Source organism: Harpia harpyja, chromosome 12 (assembly GCF_026419915.1).
Source record: "Harpia harpyja isolate bHarHar1 chromosome 12, bHarHar1 primary haplotype, whole genome shotgun sequence".
Lineage (NCBI taxonomy): Eukaryota > Metazoa > Chordata > Aves > Accipitriformes > Accipitridae > Harpia > Harpia harpyja.
Window position 1 is genome coordinate 2,359,749 of NC_068951.1, and position 20,489 is coordinate 2,380,237.

At 44.6% G+C, this 20,489-nt stretch overlaps 1 protein-coding gene and 2 long non-coding RNA genes across 11 annotated transcripts in view; 1 reads left to right on the forward strand and 2 right to left on the reverse strand.

Annotated features, from left to right (window-relative positions):
* Positions 1 to 1,357: 1,357 nt before the first annotated feature.
* On the reverse strand, positions 1,358 to 4,620 carry LOC128149331 (uncharacterized). Its single transcript, XR_008237610.1, has 4 exons — positions 4,551 to 4,620; positions 3,868 to 4,007; positions 2,887 to 3,054; positions 1,358 to 1,726 (listed from the first exon to the last, which is right to left on the reverse strand). It is a non-coding gene; the product is annotated as an uncharacterized LOC128149331 (long non-coding RNA).
* A 392-nt stretch (positions 4,621 to 5,012) lies between these two features.
* Positions 5,013 to 11,424, reverse strand: LOC128149332 (uncharacterized). Its single transcript, XR_008237611.1, has 3 exons — positions 11,220 to 11,424; positions 6,042 to 6,122; positions 5,013 to 5,407 (listed from the first exon to the last, which is right to left on the reverse strand). It is a non-coding gene; the product is annotated as an uncharacterized LOC128149332 (long non-coding RNA).
* Positions 9,266 to 20,489, forward strand: part of ACACA (acetyl-CoA carboxylase alpha) — a 141,093-nt gene continuing 129,869 nt past the window's right edge. For 4 of the 9 annotated variants that reach the window (XM_052804409.1, XM_052804413.1, XM_052804412.1 and 1 more), the window contains exons 1-3: positions 13,798 to 14,041; positions 17,142 to 17,188; positions 19,206 to 19,458. In XM_052804409.1, the coding sequence (XP_052660369.1) occupies positions 19,232 to 19,458 (227 nt within the window). In that variant the 5' untranslated portion in view covers positions 13,798 to 14,041; positions 17,142 to 17,188; positions 19,206 to 19,231. Of the gene's footprint in view, positions 9,365 to 12,354; positions 12,460 to 13,790; positions 14,042 to 17,141; positions 17,189 to 19,205; positions 19,459 to 20,489 lie in introns of those variants that run through there. The other 5 variants (XM_052804410.1, XM_052804416.1, XM_052804417.1 and 2 more) reach the window with 5 other exon arrangements.

A 20,489-nucleotide genomic window follows, 5' to 3' on the forward strand; every position in this document is an offset into this window, starting at 1 on the left:
GGGGGGTGTCCGTGGGGGTTCCCCGTCTGTTTTATCCGTCGCTTTCGCGGCTGCACGGTGCGGGGCGTAATGAAGAGGCCTCGGCTCTCCCTGGGACAGGGCGCTGTGCTGCGCGGCAGATCCACCAGGGAGGAATTTAAACTCCTTCCCGTAGCAGTTAATACACCAGGTTTCAGATGGTTCCTGCCAATGAGGTCGTCTTTTTCGGGTTCATCCTTTGAGTTTCTGAGGTAATGAAGGCAAATCCTGGCTGACTTTCACTGGAGAAAGGGCTCTCCGGTCCCTTCCCTGTCTGCCTGCAGGCACTACCCTGCCTGCGAGGTCGTCTGGTGGCTGCGGGCGGCCTTGTGAACTAGGCACACGTGTGGGCTTGGGCGTGTTGAGAACATCCAGTCAGAGGGATTTGAATAGGGCTTAATGAGTCTTGCATTGCATAAAACCCTAAAGCTCGGGAATGGTTTAGCTAGTTGCTTTGTTTAAAATAGTCATTTGTTTTCGTATTAGACAGTCTGCTCAGCCAGCCTGGCGTGGTGGCAACGTACACCTCATGGTATCCCTTGTCGCCTCTGCGGTAGCCTCGTGTGCTGTATGGTGTTCCCGTGGGGACGTGGTACTCATTCAGAGCCTGGTGCAATTGTACAGCAATGCTGACAATTAGAATGTGGTTTAACACAGATATTAAGGAGATTCTCTGTATGTTTGTGGTGCCTTGGTGCTGGCAAATGCAACTGGTATTTCATGGATTTCAAATACTTGCTTATACTTGAGTGCTGTCCTTGCAGTAAACTCGACCTGCCTGGAACACCTCGCATGGCCAGGGCTGTGTGTGCCCCACATAGCTCAGTGACCCCATACCTCTTCCACAAAAACCTGTCATTACTGTTTCTGCGCAACATTTTTTTTATGCTGTTGTGAGATACTAATTTTGTGTGAAATTCTTCTGGTGCCCCTCAGAGCGTGCATGATGTTGATTTAGATGAACAGGATCTGCAGCACTGGGGGGAAGTGGTATATTGTTCACTGCGAGGCTCGAAGGCTGCTTCTGTTCATTTATGCAGATTCTGGGAACTTGAGATGAGAGCCATTCCCTGAAGCAGACAGATGTAGCCTTTGGCAGTTCATATTTGAGAGCTGAAGATTGCATTAGTTATAAGGAGCTTGCAAATAGAGCAGAGATTCATTTTGTATCAGCACATGAAAATGTGATGCACCTACTCAGACTGAGACAAGGGCTAAAGCTCAACAATGAATACCTGCATTATTCCTGTTGAGGCTGGAGGAGAAGGTCTGGTCCTGTAAGATGAGTTTGCTACATGTATGCTCCTTGTCTGAACAATTTAACAGCAAGACTAAAAATACTGGAAATTATTTCCTTTTCCTTTTGCCCAGGTCCCAAACGCATGTGAAAAATTATGGGAAAAAATTAAGAATTTGAGAGAGGCAGAGTTTGGAATGCCAATGAAATATTTATTGCTTATCCTAACAGGTTTTTCCTGTATCTGGGAATTAAAATAAGAAGCTGGGTAGTTAATGGAAAGAATCAGAGTATGGGTGTCTTCTTAGCAGTTGGTTTCTGCTGTTTCCAGTAAGTGGTGAGGGAAAGGTGATGCATCTTTGCAGGTAAAAAAGGTGTTCGTCTGAGGCCTGCAGCTTTTCATGGGTAGGTTTCAGGAATGACAATGACTTTGGATCTTCGTGTGTAAGGGTCTTGCTAGCATGCATCTGTCTGGCAAGGGAAGAAAAAATATTTGTGAGGAATGTTAAACAACCCTACTCCCAGAGTCTTACACCAGTGCTCGTGTTTTTCAGATCAGTAATTTAGTGGTGCGACATCTCCTGGCTGAACTGAACTAAAGAAGTTACAGCACGCCTGATGTCTCCAGGAGGGAGCAATGACATAAAAAATCTTTTGCCTTAAGTCTGTTCAAATGGTTTTCAGCTTAGCAGAGGCCCAAAGGTGTTACCACCTGATGGCTGTTCAATGGCTTGTGTGAAATGGCTCTTAAGGGTCTCAGTTCAATTTCCAAACCTCTCACTATAGCACATTTCTCACTACAGTTACACTCCAAGATCTAAGTGGATAATTTGTAATGAGTAATGTGCTCACATGCTGCCTTTTTCTACTCGGAAGTTTTAACAAATGAGGTAATTTTCATTTGCTATTTGAAATTATTTACTGATAATTTCTGCAAATTAAATGCTTTCAAGCGGTTTGTTCTGCCTGTGTAATATCCAGAGGGCTTCTTGTGTGTCGACAGGGCTAAGCTCTCCGGTCTCACTGCAAGGCAGTTGTTAGAGCTGGGTGACAGACAAGTAATTGGGTAAGCCAAAGTTAAGTGACTTGATCCCAAGTCACAGTGAGAGGTGGGAGTAGAGTATAACTGTTCAACCTCAGCAGTTCACTTAATGGGGTAGGAAGCACAAGATTAAATCATTTCTTCATGAAAAGGCACCTTAATAATTCAGGGATATGTAATTTTTTGCGGGGGAAAAGGTAGGTCTATCTTTAAGCATAGTAATTGCTGCTTAGATGCACCTAAAGCCATGTTACCCTGTGAAGAGCAGAACGGATGAGCCCAGACTGGCCCCATACATCCTCAGCATGCCGTCAGTCCCAGCTTCCCTCCTGTCTCCCTTAGCTCCCTCCCATCTCCGCTTGTGACCACGGGCACGATGGCACGTGCTGCTTGTGCTGTTTGCCCAGGAGGTACGTGAGGCTTGTCACGTGGCTGCCAGCCACCCTGGGGATGGCCGAGCCCACCCAGCTTCCCCCAGGGACAGATTTGGCTGTCTCCTTGCTATCTAATCTGATCTTCACTTGGAAACTTGCTTGCATCGAGGCCTGCTATTCCTTGGTCAAATTTGGTTGACACTGACCAGTAGTACCTGGGGAATGGAGGCAGAGGGTCAGACAAAAGCTTCCAGAGGCTTCTGTTCTGTGCCCTTCAGAAACGAGATTAAAAGTGTTGCTGTTTTGTCATGCACTGAGACACAGGTTGCAGACAGGCTTCTTCTGCTGCTCCATATGCTGTGGATCCAGGCAGGGCACAAGCGCTCGGGAAAGAAGCAAAAGCAGTTAGGGGAGTGTAGGGGATGGTGGGGAATACCAACTGTTCAAAATTAAAAAACGGCTATGCGTTTCTGGAGGGCCTGTGGTGAATGCTACTGGATTTTTAGGCATCAAAGTAATACAGCTTCACAGAAGGAAGTTGGCATATTGCAGCCCCAGATGGCTTTTGTTCTCAGTATCTCCCTCTTGTATATATGCTGTCAACCAGCATGCTTAAGTAGTTCATCCTGCAGCCTAGAAGACTAGAGAGGGTTACCTGTCCTTTGAAAGTCTTGCCTTTTCTCTTCTACCCCTAAACTGTTCTTCCTCTGGCATCAGGAGTACCTCTCCCAGCTAGCCAGCAGCTGTCCATGCACAAGATTGTTCTGGGCTGCGTTTTGACAGAATTGCCTCACATTGACAGCAGTAATTTGGGGAGCAGTTGATTGCAACCAAAAATCAGACATGCCTCCTGTAAACCAGTAGCTGGGTTGCCAGGGGGCTAGTGAATTACTCTGCTGCTAATCTCTGCTGAGGAGGAACAAGGTTTCCTCTAGGAAGAGCAGTGTCCTGATACATCAAGAAGTTTGTGAGATGCTTGCGGTCATCATAGCACAGTAAATTCAAGAGGTCTGTGAATCTCAGACCATGTATTTTTCTTGTCTCACTGTATTGAGCACACAGCTTCTGTCTATATGCAGTTGTCCCTTCCTGAGAACTTGGTAAACATACTTCAACTCATCAGTAATACTGACAAGACTGTATTCTGGGTGAGCGTGGGGGATTAAGACAAGAAGCTATCATGTTCAAAAACTTACCGGGCAGGGAATTTCATATATAACAAACACAATATAGGGTATTGCGAAGGCTAACAGGATGCAAGCGATGAACACTTTAATGACGATACTTAGTTTTTGTCTGTTCAGCATATCTTTGTCATCTGTGGATGGAATTTGCTCTAAAATGAGATAGAGAAGAATATTTAAAATGTGTTTACAAGTCTTTGACCGTTCAAAATTTTCTTCATTTTGGTTAGGTTGGGCTAAGTTAGGGGGACCAGAGCAGAGGAACAATTCAGAGTCTCCTGTAGGCTTTCACAGGAAGCTGTAAATCTCTCTAGAATCTTGGAAACTTTTTATTTTACAGTATTTCAAATATCTTTCAGTTCCTGCCTGGTCCCTGAATGAAACTGGCATATGTGACTTCCCGCTGAAGTCAGGTGAGGTTTTTAAGGGAAGCTAGGAGCCCTGGTGGGGCACGCTTGAACATGGGTAACTTCTTGTGAAGGTCAGTGCTTAAATACTCTTTTCTCATTACAGCCATAGATTCACAAAGCACCTGGGCCAATGTGTTTATTGGTAGAGGCAATACTGCTATTCAAAGAAATTGCTGTTTGGGAGAACTTTGTCAAAGTTGTGTGTGTGAATGCCAGTATCTTTTTCTATCCTTAGACCTACCGCTATGCTACTTTTGTGACTCTGGAGGGAGAATTGGCACTTACTCTCTAAAGTTTGGTTTTCTTGGTGCACACGTGGGATAGTCAAACCCTCTGCAAAAACTTTCAGCTTGGGCAGCTTTGCCGTTATAACACAATTTGATATCCCTGCTAGAAACACTGGAAATAAAAAGAAGTTTTAAAACCAGATGTTTGTTTCTGTTTAAACTGAAGAGCCAGAAGCAGTCGAAGGCTAGAATTACTTGCACGCCAACACAGTTGGCAAGAGGTGGCAGCGTGCCTGGCAATTTGCAGTAAAGTACTAGAGACAGTTAGTTTTCTTGCTTCTATGCAATTTCCCAATGTACAGAATTTTCTATATGTATTAATATTGGAAACTATATTTGCCAAAAACTCCTGGCCCTCCCAAAAGAAGGGAGAACAACAGCATGGAATTGTTCCAAAACTTGAAGATTTCAGTAGTGTTAATTCTGGATCATTACTTTCTCCTAGTTCTTCCCCCCCCCCCCCCAACAAAAAGGTACAAATAGTTTTTTTTTTAATAACTGCTAAGGTATCAGCTATATGAAATTGAAGACTGCCATCCTCTGACATACCTAAACATATATTTGCTACATTGAAGTTTTTACCTTTTTCTCTAAGAATAAATTTTCTCTGAAACTTTTTCCTGGGGCGTGTCAGTAAAACACAGGTGTGGCCAATAGCAGATTTCCTGTCTGCACTGGTGATGACTTTCAGGCTCTGCAGGGTACATTTCTCTACTCTCTGGTCTGTCAAATTTCCATGCATCTTCTCCAAATACAGCAGATTTACTTGCATGGGGCTTCGAAGACTAAAGCATTCCAGAGTGATGACTTTTTGGGTTCTGCTTAACTTTCCCTTGGTTGCTGCTATCCCAGGGGCTGGAAAAGGATAAGAAACATTAGAAATGGCTTCTCTTAAATAATGTGCAATTCTTCTTACAAAAGGTTCAGGCCAGCACAGTTAGCTGTGAGGGATGTACTGCTGTAAAGGAACTTCAGAGACAGCTCGCTGTTCATGTTACAATGAGGAAAATTCAAGCAGGTTCTGTGTGGAATCCCTTTGGTGGTTCGTTCTTGTTGGACTAGCTTTATTCTTAATGCCAAAGCACACAGTAAGTTGTTATGCTCCGGAGGACAACATTCACACTGTTTATAGTAACATAACTACCTATGGGCAACTCCCTGAATAGTTGACAGACCGACCCCTCTGTTTGGGGTCCCTCTTGCCTTTGGGGACTCAAAGGGCTGTGTGGGAGCTGGGGCCCTTAATCGAGACACTCAGATGCTGAAATCTGAAAGTTTCAGATTTTATGCATAATTACTGACAGCAAGTGTCACCAACCCATCAAAGGTTGCTATAATGGTCTTTTTGTTTTTTAGCAAAACAGGTAGAATTTTGCATCATCTTTTATATCCTTTTTGGTCAGGTGGCTGAGGAATAGCTGAGACAGCTGAAAATGTTAACCACACCATTAAGAGCCCTGACAGCTTTCCTCTTCCATTGACTCCTTACCTTGCAGGGAGATGTTCAGGCTTCTTACACTGCCAGATATTTCTGAAGCATTTTCCACATGACATTTGTAGTCTCTGGGGTCTGAGGGAATGGAGTGAAGGGTGAACCACGTTTAATTACAATGCACAGTTAAGTCAGTACTACCCTCTTTGAGTGACTAATTTTAAATGTCAACATTTTGCTGACAGCAAAGGTGCAAGAATTTGAGGTGAGGGCGTATAGATTGAAGAATTAGTTCAGCATATGGTTGAGGAGAGAAAGTTAACATACAAAGATATATTTATTCCTAATACTACATAAGTTAGTCTCTTACAAAATCTTTAGTTTTATTCAGTTAGAACTTGCAAGTATGTGAACAACTCACCTTTTCTGCTGAGATTGTTGAGCACAAACACTAAGCTAAATATTAATATTGTGAACATAATTACATCTTCTCTTGATAATCTCAAAGCCCTTTTTGCCTTTGCTGCTTCCTTTGAGTAATGCTGTTTAAGCAGATACTGAGCTGATGAGTAGAGATCCCCGAATAGCTCTGTAATCACGTATTCCCATTCAAAACTCCTGCACCTTTAACCTGGTCAACATATGGAGGGTTTAAAGTTAGAGCCTTAATTCTCTGTAAATTGTACTAATTTCTAGTTTTGATCCAATCAGGAGAAAAGTGGAATTTGGTAAAAAATGGACCTGAAAAAAAAAAATCTTCTCTGTAGGTCAAATTTCCTTTCAATAGGTCTGTCCTGAACACAAGTCCTAGAGTTAAGCACTGAAACGGGTGAAACAGGTGAACCTGGCGTCTTGTGGGAGAGGGGTCTGGGCCACACTGGGGTCTTGGTGTGGGCTGGGGGCCACTGGTTGCCGTGGGGCTCAGCTCCTTCTAGAACAGGGCACCATGGCAGCCACCCCATTGCTGAGGGGCAAACAGAACCCTTTCCTGAAGCCTTCTGCCCCAAGGAGAGGGTCCTCAGCAACCTCCTGAGAGCTGTGGGGAGCTGCGGGGGGGCTTGAGCCTTCCCAGGCCCTGAACAGCCACAGGCCAAGGGTGAGCCTTGGTGCACAAGTGTGGCTAAATACACCATGCCGCTTGGTGAAGTAAAACCAGCACCACATAATCCCTCAGCCGGCATCGCCTGCCCTCACAGGTCTTTTGTAAAGACGAGCCTTCCCTTGCCTAGGGCAGCTCCAAATGGGGGCAAGGAGCGTGCTGCGAAGGGTCACAAGTGCTGGCAGGGATTTCCACCGGGGCTCTGGCGTGGGGAGAAGTGATGCCAAGCAGGCTGGTCCCAGGCCATTTCAGGCTTTTCAGATTATTGATAAAGCCTAAAACTGCTTAGGAAATGAAGGTAGCCTGTGCTTATCTGCTGGCCCTGGCGCAGGTTGCTCCCAGGAGCTGCGAGGGAGCCCACGCTGAGCCCCACGTGCCGCTGGGTGAAAAGTGATAGCTCTCGGGGGCAGCTGTGCCCAGCAAACTCAGAGGCAGTACATAAAGGCAACATACAGAGATAAGTGGGAAAATTAGCAGGCTACTGTCGGCAGGTTTAATCAAAAAGTTCTGGTGAGATTTCTTTAGGCCGTTGGGTTGATTGTTTTTGGAGAATTGGCATTTTCTATATTAGACACAAGGTGGCGATGGAAATCACTTTTTCCTCCAAAGCCTCTGGCTTTTAAATGCTCAATAACCACAGGTTTATGTCCCCGATCACAGGAGGATAGAATATTGTTGTTCAGTCTAAAATAACCGCTGACATTTCAAATGACTGATACTCTAGAGACTCAAGAAAACGTTTCCATAAGCATTGATAATGCCAGAAGATGTTTAAGTTTAAAAAGAGAGTAGATGGAGTGGCAAGGGCTTGCATGTCAATATTTATTTTGCATGCCTATTTAGTTTAGATATTCATGGTGGGTAAGGATGGATTTTAGTATAAATATTTAATATTTACAATCTGTCAGGTGGTATAAAAAACAGATACTCTTTGCACTCTTCTGGGGGTTTTTTATTTTAGTGTATTCAGCTGCTTTAGTTCAATGATTCTTTTCATTTAAAATTGAAAAGCCAATAGTAGAATTGAAAAAAACCCCCACGATGGTAAAGGTGTGAGAAGGTAGGATAGTTTGAGAATCTTAAATAGCATGGCCAGTGTGAGGTACATTTGATCTGCTTTATACTTAGGAGGGCTTCCTGATAGATTGGCCCTCATATTTATGATTAAGTATTTTTCTGAAGTGCTGTGTTTGTTCATAATTGACATCCAGTTACCGTAAGCTGCAACTTGACAACAACCATAAAGAATGAATGTAGAATAAGGATACCATTCACCATTTGCCAGTGTAAAAAAAATAAGAATGTGAATCTTCCTGAGAAGTATAAAACCCCACACAATCCTCCCTGCGAGTAGCTGCAAATCACACATTTAAATGCTTATCCAGTTGAATGAATCCTTTATTTTGGAAACGGTATATTAATGCAAAATTAAAAAAAAAATGTTCACTCCCATTTCTCTGCCTGTGAAACACAGTGCATAGATCAGGGGAGACCTATTAGGATCCTTTACAGACGAGGACTTCATCAGCTTGTCAGTAAGTGTGTTCTCACTCAGCTAATCAGACACTTCTGTATCCTTTTTTTAAGCTGTGTTTCCATACTTGCTAATTTTTATGCAACTTTCTGAAGATAGAAACCATTAGGAATCCAAAATTCCTCAGCCTTGTAAATAAAACCTCAAAAATATTGGAAAGAGAATAGATTATAAATAATTCCAAACAACTAAATGTTTATTTTTAACATGGTTATCCAATACCATTACTAAATGTTCACCATCCCATCTACAGTGCTCCATTTCACTTTCTGATGAGTTCTGCTGCTTCTCTTCCTGGGCTGGCTATGCCGAGACAAGCCTAACTTTGCAGTTTCACAAGATGATTTAGGGTGCTTCCTGTAGCTGTAAGAAAACTTAGGACCAATAACAGCACATCTTGTGGACCAAGTTAGCGATGGCAGCTAACCTGCTAACTGGAGAGAATGAGGGATTTTGTTAGTGATTATCCTTCAAAACAGGCAGATATTGTCAGCGTTGTGAGGATTAACATTTCATTTCTAATGTTTGACATCTTCTGTAACGTTTTCCAAATAGCTAAAACATGATTTTGCTTTAAAAAGCGATCTGACCTTTCTCTCTTTTACTTGCCTGCCAGGACATGAGCTGTGCCAGGATGGATGGCGTCACTAACCCCCCTAACCTAGGATGATCTTTCCTGTGTTTGCACTGGTGATATTATCAGAGCCTGGGGAATAGATGTGGAACCCTAACTTGGCATCATAGAAGGTAATAACATTTTCCCTGTATTTTTTTTGGCAATTATTTACTTGCATTGTAAAGGCTACACTTGCTTTTTTGAGAAAACGTGTGTGTGGGCGTGTGAGGTTGCACATGTAAACGGTGCATGCACTTGTTAAGTCGTGTGATTAGAGTAAATAATGCACTCTGTCCAATTTCTGAACATAATAGAAAAAGGACATGCATTTAACTGCTCCCTTCCCTCCAAAGCAGAAATGTGGTTACAATTCAAAATCTGATAAAACTATTGGAAAGTATGTCTGAACTTTGTGGAACACTATGTTCGTATTAAAACACACATTATTGCTGCCCACGATGTGAAGCTTGAACACATTTTTAATTAGTCCTTTGTAACTACTTCAATCTAGAATTGAGGGAAATTTTGAACCCATTTCTACTCCTATGTAAGTCAGCTTACAAAATTCACTGCGTGTCCTAAGTGCAGGATTTGATTCAGCATGGCCAGTAATAATTGCTGGGTATTCCTTACCCTGCAGTGTATTCCAAATCAGTTGTGGTAATTCCTCCCAAATTGTACTTCCTTGTAAAAAGTGTTCCACCAACATTTGTTCACAATGAGGTGAGATTTTATTGCTGGCTCCAGTGGGTAAAAGCAGGTGTGAAAGATACAAAGCCCAAAGCTTTTATTTGCTTGTGTAAAATTCACATCATGGAATATTTGGGGATCTATTCTGTGCTGTATGTATATAGGCTGTTAACAACTGTCCTTCTGTATGATGTGCCCTAGGATCCATCTGTGAAAAAGCCCAACAGTTAATGTTATAATGATAAATGAAGTGCTGCTTTAAGGCCATCAAAGCTGAGGGCTATTATTACTGTTTAATTTCAAAAGTATCTTCCAAATCCATGCTTTATTCTTAAGGTTAATGTATTTCATTTGCTCTTTTTCATGTGTTCTTTTCTCTCTTTGCCCTTGAATGGGAGAGTTGCTACAGGATTTAATTATATGTAGCAATCACTCCTCCAGCAGTATTTGAACAGTATTTATTAACTGAATGGATGAAATGGGCAGGGCAGACAAGCAGCATGCAGGTTTTAGCACGACCAGAGTACTCGGAACACTAGATGGGATGAACTAAGCTCCTGTCGTAATCTCTGATTTTGTAAGTTCTGTATATAGTTATTATCAGTGATTTAGGACACAATCCCTCAGCATGCCAAGTACTCCCCCTCACTTTTGCATGAGTTGGGATTTAGCACTGTACGTGATTAGGCTAACATTGACTCGCCTTTTCTTTTAGCTCCTTCATAAAAATATTTAAATGCAGGAAGATTCTTTATGTAAAAGACATATCTACAGAGATATAAATAAAAATGTCTGTGCCTGGAACAATTTGCCAGATTTAGTCCTGAGGGAGATGAGAACGTGGTCTGTTCCCCCTAATAATATTATTAACCACAAAGCCCCAAATAAGATTTTCCAGGTGTGTAATACTTGCCAGCAGCAGGCACATATTCCAGCATGTGCTCCCAAGTCAGTGTACGGTTTCCTGGTAGAGCACAGTCTCACATCCCCAGTAACCATTGGCTCGGTCTTAAAACACATTTTTAAAAGAAATTGCCTGGAGTTTTAAAGGGAAGTCTGTGGCTGAGGAAATTCACTGTTCTGTTATCACTCCTGCTGCTGCAGTGGAGTCTCTGTGAGCCCCAGACAGCTGTCCCCGAGCGGTTCCCCGAGCCGGGACAAGCTCCCTCGGGAGCATCCTCTCAAACCTGACATCACCCTTTAATCGAAGCGCAGGAGTCAAGAGCCCAGCACACATATAAATCGTACAACGAAACCCTATTTCCTCTTGAAGGAGAGGAAGGTACAGTGATGTACCGGTGTCAGTTCTGTCCCTCTGAGCCTGAATGCTGAATAGACCCCGAAACTGTCTGCGCAGATACTTATGCTTTTATACCTCCTGGCACCACTGCCGCTCCCAGCAGGAAGAGGCTCTGCCTCCACAGCGTTAGGAATCCAGCAGCATTAGGAATTAAACTTGCATTGCTTGCTGGATTTACGTTTCAGCAACTCTGTCATGCAACGATCTTGAAACAAAACTTAAAGAAAGCAGAAGGGGTAGTCCTTTAAACCATCATCCGTCTACAGAACAAGCGGCTGAAGGTGAAAGAACAACCAAGGTGAGGCTCTGGCAGCGCCTGGCCCTCTTCGCCGGGCGTTATCTGCTCTGTCCCCCCGCCTCTGCCCCGGGAGGGCACAGGTCAGCGACAGCACGGCGGGCCGGGGGCCGAGGCGCCGGGCCTTGCAGGGCTGGGGGTCGCTCCTGCTCCACGGCCGGCGCCTGATGGGGGCGAGGGTCCCGCTGGGTGCCGGGGGGTGGTGGTGGTCCTGCTGCCTGGGCCAGGCCCCGCTGCGGGCCGGTGTCCGGTCTCACGTGTCGGGGCCTTGGTGGTGGGTGTCCCGGCCCCGTTGTAGGCCCCACCGCCTGCGCCGGGCCCGGGGGTGGGCCGAGCCCCACCGGAGGCTGGGTCCCGTTACCGGTCCCGCAGCCCTCCACCCCTCCACCGTGGAGGTTCGGGACAGCAGGGCCTGCGGGGGCACGCAGGGGACGAGGCCCGCTGCTGCCGGTACGGCCCGCCCGCCCGCGGCTGCCGGGGTTAAGGGGGCGCGGGGGACCGCGCCAACAGAGGCTGGGGGGGGGGGGGGCGGGGGGGGGAGAGGGGCGAGGGGAGTGTGTGTGAGGGAGCCCAGCCAGCAGCAACTCCCCCGCGGCGGGAGCCAGTGGGCGCGCCGCGGCGCCGTCCGCTCAGGCCATAGGCATCTCCTCATTGGGCACGCCCCGCTCTCCCTGCCTGATTGGTCACGCCCCCCCGCCGCGTTCCTCCCGGGAGCCAATGGAAGCGGCGCAAGGGCCGGGCCCGGGAGGGGCGGGGTTAGAGGTGGCTGACCTGAGGTAACCTCCTCGCATCACACCACCGCGGCGGCGGAGCCGTTCGCGGGGGGGAGAGGGGGCGTGGCCGCGCAGTGAATGGGGGGGCCGCGCCGCGCCCCCGCCAGCTCCGCTGCCCAGCGCCAGGCCGGGGGCCCGCCGCGCCTCCGCAGCACCCGGCACCCTGAGGTGAGCGTCCCGGTGGCGGCGGCGGGGCTCGGGAGCCCGCGCCGTGGGGGGACCGGAGGGGAGTCTGTGGGCGCGGGGCTGGGCGGGGCCGGGCCCGGGGGAGCGCGGGCCGCGCCGCGCCGCCGGCTTTGTCAGCGCCGCGCTGGGCGCGGTGCTCGGGGTCCGCTGGCGCCCCGGTTCCGCTCTTCGGCCGGGGAGCGGTCCCGCTCCGCCCGCATGCGGAGGGCGGGAAGGAGGGTTTCTCAGCCGCGGAGGGGAATCCGGCGCGGAGCCGGTTCCTGCCGACCGGAAGCGCCGGGCGGTTTCCTGCCGGTGCCTCGCCGCTGACCCGCGGCGGGGCGAGGTCTGGTGGGGGCCGGAGGGCCGCCGTGCCGCACCGGGGGCGGCTGGTTCCCGTGCGCTACTGCTGCTGCTCTGGTCACTCGCGTGGCCTCCCCGGTTCGTCGTCGTCGTCCCCGTCCCCCCCCCGCCCCGCGCACCTCCCGCCTGCCTCGGCGGAGCTGGTGGTCGCGGTAGCGGCTGCTCCGGCAACGGAACAACAAGTTGGTTGTGGGTTTGCCTCGTGCGAGTGAGTTAATTCGGAAAAAAAAAATCAAATCGAGCGTGTTGGAGCCATCAGATCAGCGTAGGACTAGAGCATGAGGCGCTTGCTTGGCCAGCTTTGGCATCCGTCTTCTCCGTTGTCATCCTTCCGCCCATCTCTGATGGGATTTCGAGATCTTAAGGGAAGAGTTTGGGGCCTGGTTTTTCCGAGGGGCCGAAGGGAGCCCTGGGAATGCCTTCTGGAAGGTGCCGCGGGGCGCTTGAAATAATAAAGTTGTAAAAGCAGATTTGCAGAACAAACCACGCTGTTATTCTCGCCTTGCCTTTCGTGGTGTCTCTTAAATCTTCCTGAGAAAGTTTTAAAATGAAATATACCAAAAAATCCAAAGTAAAATTGTAGTCTGTTCCAATTTAGCAGCCTGTGAATATTCAGCAAACCATTTGAGTTACGACCAGTTCTCTCAAAGACAATGGGATTTAGACACAGTCTCAAGTGTTTTAGCAAACTAGCACAGCTGTAAATATAGGCTCTTTTTTGTCTTTATGTTCTTTCTGGAAGTGACACAGACATATTTTACCTGAGGAAACCTAGGAAGCATGTGTTCCACTTGTATATTTAGCTTTATGTGTCTAATGTTGATACAGTAAATCTGAAAACTAACTAACTAGAACTTCTAACCTGTGGACATATAGTTTGTGAAGTACCTTTCAATACATTAGAACCAAAAGAACTTTACAAGGTATTTGATAGCTGCTGAGAACATTTTGGGATAGGAAGTGAAGCAATGCACGGTTATTAACCAGGAGGCATGGCTCAGGCGGAGTGGAGTTTGAATCCTGGCCCACTGGTTGCGTAGAGATACAGCCTGGCGAAGTTTTGAGACTGAGCGAGTCTTAAAATGCAGCAGCAGCTGGCCTGACAGAACGCAGGCAAGGAGCTCTGCAGGTAAATGGTTTGATGCTTGGTGGCCCGTCTTGGCAGAAAAATCATCCCTTTGACCTCTCCTGATCTGGAAACTCACTTCCAGTCCTGGTATTGGTGAGCATGTTGCTGATTTTTTTGTGTTCAGTAAAAGCAATTAAGTAGTCAACTTGTTACACAGATACCATCTATTTTTACTTTGTTTTTACCTTTTTTGTTCCTTTGTTTTCTATTACCTGTGTTCATTCAGTTAGGGTGGTGAAAGTACACATGTTCGTTTCATTGTTTTAAAATTATTTGTGCTGATTAGCAATACCACAGATCCCTGGGCTTTAAACAGGAGATGTTTAAATAAAACCAGCTTTGTTAATTTCCTTTTTATATGACTTACCAATATTGTAGAGGTGCTATTCTAAGTCTCATTTTCATTGAAATAATAATGTTCTTTTCAGTAGTGTAATTGTCTTCAGAATGGGGTGGTTTGAAAATAAATAGAAGCTTCATTTCCAACTGACATTATGTAAGTTTCATGCCTGGGTGTATTTTACGATAAAAAAAAAGAACTTAAAGAGAAACTGTTATAAAAACTTATGAAGCCTAATATTTTTATATGTGCATAAAAACTTATGAAGTCTAATATTTTTATATGTGCGTTTCACTGTCAAGCCAAAAATTTTACTAATGATAGTAGTAGAGCTGTGGAGAAGTTTCACCTCAGGCAAAACAAGATACGTTACTTTTTGAATTTGGATTGCAGAGTTTTCATTGCTTGTAGCGTGAACACAATTTGGATCTTAAATACCTTGATATCTGCAGAGCTGGGGAGTTATGAAAGTGCTGTGTGTCTTCAGACCTCTAATGTGAGCTGATTTCTTCAGGATGGGGGAGGACAGCATGGCTCGGGTTCTGTAAAGATTCAGCTGTGATTAAACATATTTATGTAACTGAGCAGGCTCAGAGTGCATGATGTTGCCTGTTCTTAAGTCTTTGCAGGATCTCATTCTCAATTTGTATACTTCTGTAACATAAGAGTTTTTTTAGCAAAAATTTTTCTCTCCGCAAAAGTTAGCCTGTTTGACAGGCTATTGACACCTGCAAAAATAAGTGTAGGGGCTGTATATAGTTGAGGATCCAGACAATTTTGGTTTTTAGGGTCTAGTTCAACATTATTAAAACAAACAGTACATCTGCTAAGGTTCGTGGTATACGAACGTTGTCTTGGTGGTCAGCTGAATTCAAGATGCTCGTTAGAAATGGTGGCAGTTACTCTTCAGACAGCGAATACAATAGGCAGAGGTTTGGTGAGACTTGTGCATTCTGTTTGCAGCATTGAAAGCAAAAGGCTTCTGTGAGGAGATCTCTGAGAAAGTCCAGCTTTTATTTGGCCCCAGACAATGCTGAAATTAATTTAAATATGAATAATGAATTTTAGCATGCTGAGAACAAGCTGAGCTTGTGTCTAATTCAATGCAATGTTGAGTTACCAGCCGATTGCAAAACATTGGCGGAACTCATGACTTTGGGACTGGACTACAAGGGGTTGGAAGTGCATTGGTAAATGGACTTGCATGGGGCTTCATGGATAGCTAACTGCTTTTTTACTGAGTTGTACAAACAAGATGTTTGAGTCAAGTTGTTTGAGCATGCCATTGGGGATCAGGAGCCTTGGCATTGGTTTGGTGCTTTCTCATGGAGTATTTGAGTGAAATGTTTCACTGCCTGTTCTTCTGTTTCCTTCTCTGCTTAGAAAAAAAATTGGCCTCAAAACTTGCTTATTAACGTATAAGTTCTTCAAATTAGAAAAAGTTATTCTTCGTTAAGAAAGGATTGAAGTTAGTTTGGCTGTATCCCAGATCCTTCAGCACTGATGGTTGTGCCAACAGTAAATCTGTCTGGATGAAATTCTCCAGGAGTGATCTGATACCAGGATAAATATACACATAAATATTGTCTTCGTGTTTATATGCACAAACAAAATTTGATTAAACTTTGTGCTATCATCTGAGCTGTAAGTCCTGCCCAAGCACCTCAGTTAAAGCAATCTTCCTGTATGGCTTTAGTTTCTGCACGTCAAAGATGGGTATGCAGACTTTACAGTCATGCTTGCCCTTCTTGTCCATCTCTAGCCTCAGAAAAGAGAGATCGATCCACCCTTTTAATGCCTATGTCAGACAGGTATTTGTGGCTTTTCAGTCATAAAATGGTTAAGTACGTCTCTGTAAAATGAACTGCCTGTGGCCCCAGTGAAACTGGAGTTTGTGGGAGTAGTGATGTCAACACAGGGTTTGATCTAAATAATTCAGTCAAGTACCTTCATGGCAAAAGTACATAAGCCAGTTGGATCGGTTTTTAATTCTGAGATGCTGATGAAAAGGAAGAGCATGGTGTTTAAAGATTGCACTGTCTATAAATTCCTTGTCTGTGCTCTAATTAAAACTATGATCATGTCCTATTTGTGTTATAACATGGTCCAGTTTTGCTTGTGTACCGGATGAAAGCTGTCATGTTCATATCAAATCAATTATGCTGCATCCCTGTACTTGGCATAGCATAGCTATAATTAGCAGGACTGATGAGGTTTTGGCACTGGTTTAGGATGTCAGTGTGGTGTGAGAGTTAAGGGTATCAAAATAGACTTTTCTGCATAGTGAAGTACCTGTTGGGAGAATGGGGCCCTGAGATAAATGTCCCCTTGTCTCGTCCTTGTCTGTATTGCTGTATCACAGTTTGTTTTACAGGTAAACTGTTGGGTGTTTTCATGTAAAAATATCATATGTCAGCTGTGTCTTCTAGCCACCAGTTTTTCACGAGATTTTCAGTTATCATTGGGATTTACTCCTGGCCATCAAATTCAGCTGAAATCAGCCAGCAGATTCAGAAGTTGACAGAGAAAAAAAGTTAGGCTTAAGTAGATAGCAGTGGCACAAAGCATAGTTTCTTTTAGAAACAGAACCGAAATATATGTGGGATGATCAGGTGTGTGCTAACACATTGCTCGGAAGTTGCCAGAACAATCGACTAGCAGGAGGTGCCACCGCTTGACTTGGACGTTGCAGGTTCAGTTCCCGGTTTACTCTGTGACCCGGAGCAAGTGATCTAGTCTGTTTTGTACCTGTGTTTTCTTCACGACAGTTTTGTGTTCAAAGATTCACATAGTTGGGAAAACACACAGGGTATTCTTCATAATAATAATATTTACTTGTTAATTCTTTTTCAGTTCATTTTGGAAGTGGATAACTGCTCAGGTTGCAAGAATAACAAGAGGTTAGTGCATTTCTAATTTTATAATGATGTGATTTCCCGCTGTGTGTTGTTATCATGTAAGTGCATCAAAGTCAGGCAGAGCAGGTCGTATCAAATGTTTATTCCCCATCCCACCTGTCTTTGTGCTGTGAGGTGCTCCTTTGTTTCCTCCATCTGTCATGCTCTTTCTCAGTTGTAATTATTACTTTTTTTAATTTTGAAGAAAATGCATTCATTCCCTGTTGGAACAACGCTGAATTTTTGATACTCAGAGTTCCCTGTATTAAGAGATTCTTCTCTATGTAATGATCTTTTTAATGGAAAATGGAGACCTGAACTTCTGTGTTTTCCTCTGACAATTATTAAGTCATGCCGCTAAGTTTCAATATATTACCATAAAGTAGATAGTCCCCTAATTGACACGGGTGATGTGGGACCAAGAGGTTAAAGTCAGGGTGAAGTTACAGAAGATGGCTGAGCCAGTCTGACTGCTCACTGCTGCCAAAAAGGGAAGGTTTTACTTCTGTCCCCATCATTCCTTACCAGTTATCTTCCCATCTGCTCCCTTTGTTGCTCCAATTCCACTTGCTAACCTCGCAGGAAATTACCTTGTTTTGTTGGTTACGGTTCTGATGATTTTGTTGAATCAGATCAGAGAGTGGTCTGGAAAGCACCAGAGCTGGTGGGTAGTAGGCAATGTGAACACACAGCTGGGGTAGAGAAGGGAAGAGGTAGGTATGAATGGAGTGAGACCGTTCCCTTTTACATTGGTGGGTTGTCAGATTTGTTAAAGTCATCCTGGTGGTGACTTACCCTCAGACTTGAATGAGCTTTGAAGACTGAAGTCTTCCTAAAGCTTGATCTTTTCAGGTTAAGGATAAAGCAGATGGCACAACAGTATGTGGAAGAAGCTTAAAATGAATTGCTGCTGATGTTATACCTGTTATGTGTATCGAGAAGTCTTAGAGAATCGTTTTTTTATAAGATATTCAGTTAATCCTATAGTTGTTCCAGAGTCTGTGGATGCTTCTTTAAGTGAAAACTTGAAAATTACTCACTTTGCCTCAGTTGAAACTTTTCATGCCATTAAGGGCAAAGGTAGCAATTCTGGCTTGAGATGTGTTTGAGCTCTTGGCATAGGAAGCTGAGGTCATGTTTTAGGGAAGCAAACTATATGTTCAGCCCATTCTTTTTCTCTTGCCCAAGTGTCTGCTGTTGCCCCACAGTTGGAGGTGGGCTCATGTGCTGAACAGATCTGAGGTCTTGCATAGCCCCACGTGGCTGGCAGGCTGCTGGCCAGTATGCTGTATCTGCTCCCCAGTGTTTGGTAGATCAGCTCAGATTCCTAGAAGAATCCTAAGAAACATGAAGTCTTCTGAAAAAATGTAAGAGATAACGTGTCTTGCACCTGGCAAGGGCTGGGAAAAGGGTGGTTTTGACCAATCAAATCCATCATTTAAATAGCCGTAAATAATGCTATATACAGTACCTAGCACAATGAGTCCCAGTGTTCAGATGCTGTTGAAATTGAAATTTTTAATCCCAGAATCCCAGAATGGCTGATGTTGGAAGGGCCTCTGGAGATATCATCTAGTCCAACCCCCTGCTTAAGCAGGGTCATCTAGAGCAGGTTGCCAAGGACCAGGTCTAGTCAGGTTTTAAATGTCACCAATAATTATCTAACCAAAGAAAAATAGTAAAATAAAAATTTTGGATTTCTAGTCATGCATTTGTATGTGATTTTTTTTATTGTTTTTTTCCTTTAAATACCTACTGCAGCTTTGTCTAAACTAGCAGGTTCTGCAACAGATCAGAACGACCAGCTGCTTTGACCTTACAGTCCTTGTGCAAACAGAAAAGTCAATGATTATAGCAGAAGTAACTATTCTTGATCCTGGACTCCTATCTGGGTTCAGCTATGGTGTTTTAACATTGCATTTCCTATCAGAAGTGAACCTTCCTTTGTCCTGTTCTTTGTTCTGCAATAGCAGGTATTAACCTCAGGTATTGTTTTTTTGCTTTCTTTTGCCTCTTACAGTGCTGAGAGCCCAATTTGTAGGAGCCATGGAAGAGTCTTCCCAACCCACTAAACCCCTGGAGATGAACCCTCACTCTCGCTTTATTATTGGCTCTGTGTCAGAGGATAACTCAGAAGATGAGACAAGCTCCTTGGTGAAACTTGATCTGCTAGAGGAAAAAGAGAGGTCTTTGTCGCCTGTATCTGTCTGCTCGGATTCCCTTTCTGATCTAGGACTTTCTAATGCTCAAGATGGCCTGGCAAGCCATATGAGGTAGGGATAAAATAGTACTCAGATTCAGTCTTCAGTCGTCTTACCCCATCCATTCCAAAGATAACCCAAAGATTCAAGTTTATATCTGGGTTTGGCCTCAAATATTTTTGTTGTGCCAAGACATCTTCCAGCATTCTGTTTCAAAATGACCTCTTGTATGTTTATCTGTATCAAAACCTTCTGCTTTCCATTGGTTTTAATGAAATATCTGTGCCTAAATTCCTTAAGCACCTTTCAGACACCTCAGCTGTTGAGTGTTGTGGTGGGCTTGCTTATACTGCCTGTCTCTTCTCCCGGCTTTCAGAAAATTGATATGTGCTGACTGAGATCTTCAAAGTTTTCACTTGTGTGTGTGTTTTAGATGGGCCGTGTTTGTTGAGAACAAGGACATTATTTGCTTATTTTGTCTTGTATGGAATTTGCTGCTTTATATGTAGCCAAAGAATTGGAAGGACCCCTGGGTAAGATAACAACTCCGTATCACTTGGAATGTTTTTTTGTTTTGGATAGAGAAAATTTTGTTGATAGTTAAAGAAAAGGTTGATGTCCTGCGAAGTGGTGATAAGCCAAGACTTGCAGCTCAGGGAGATGATGGTCTCATGGCTGGTAGAAGGGCTGCTTTGCTCCTAATTCTTTGTGGCTCAAATGAGCTATGAAGTTGGGCTTTTGAGATTGTGCTGTTAATGTTTCCTTGTCAGAAGGCCCCTTTATTTTTATGGTGTTGCTGATTTGCATACCACTAGTGGGATGTGCCCATGGGATTTCTCTGTTATAGGCTAGGTATCTTGTACTTTTCAGTGTGTGTACAGATCGTAGTTCCTCGGTGTCTGATCAGTCTTTTTTCACTCTTCTATGTCCCCTTCATTTGTTTCCCACATTCCAGGAGGTCTGGTGCCCAGGCCTGTACACAGGACTGTACATGAGGCCTTCTCAGTGCTGGGTAGAGTGAGGAGGTATTGTACATGAGGAGCAGCAGTCCATGAACAGTCACCACGCTGAATATTGATAAAGTTATCTTTTACTAGGTGTAA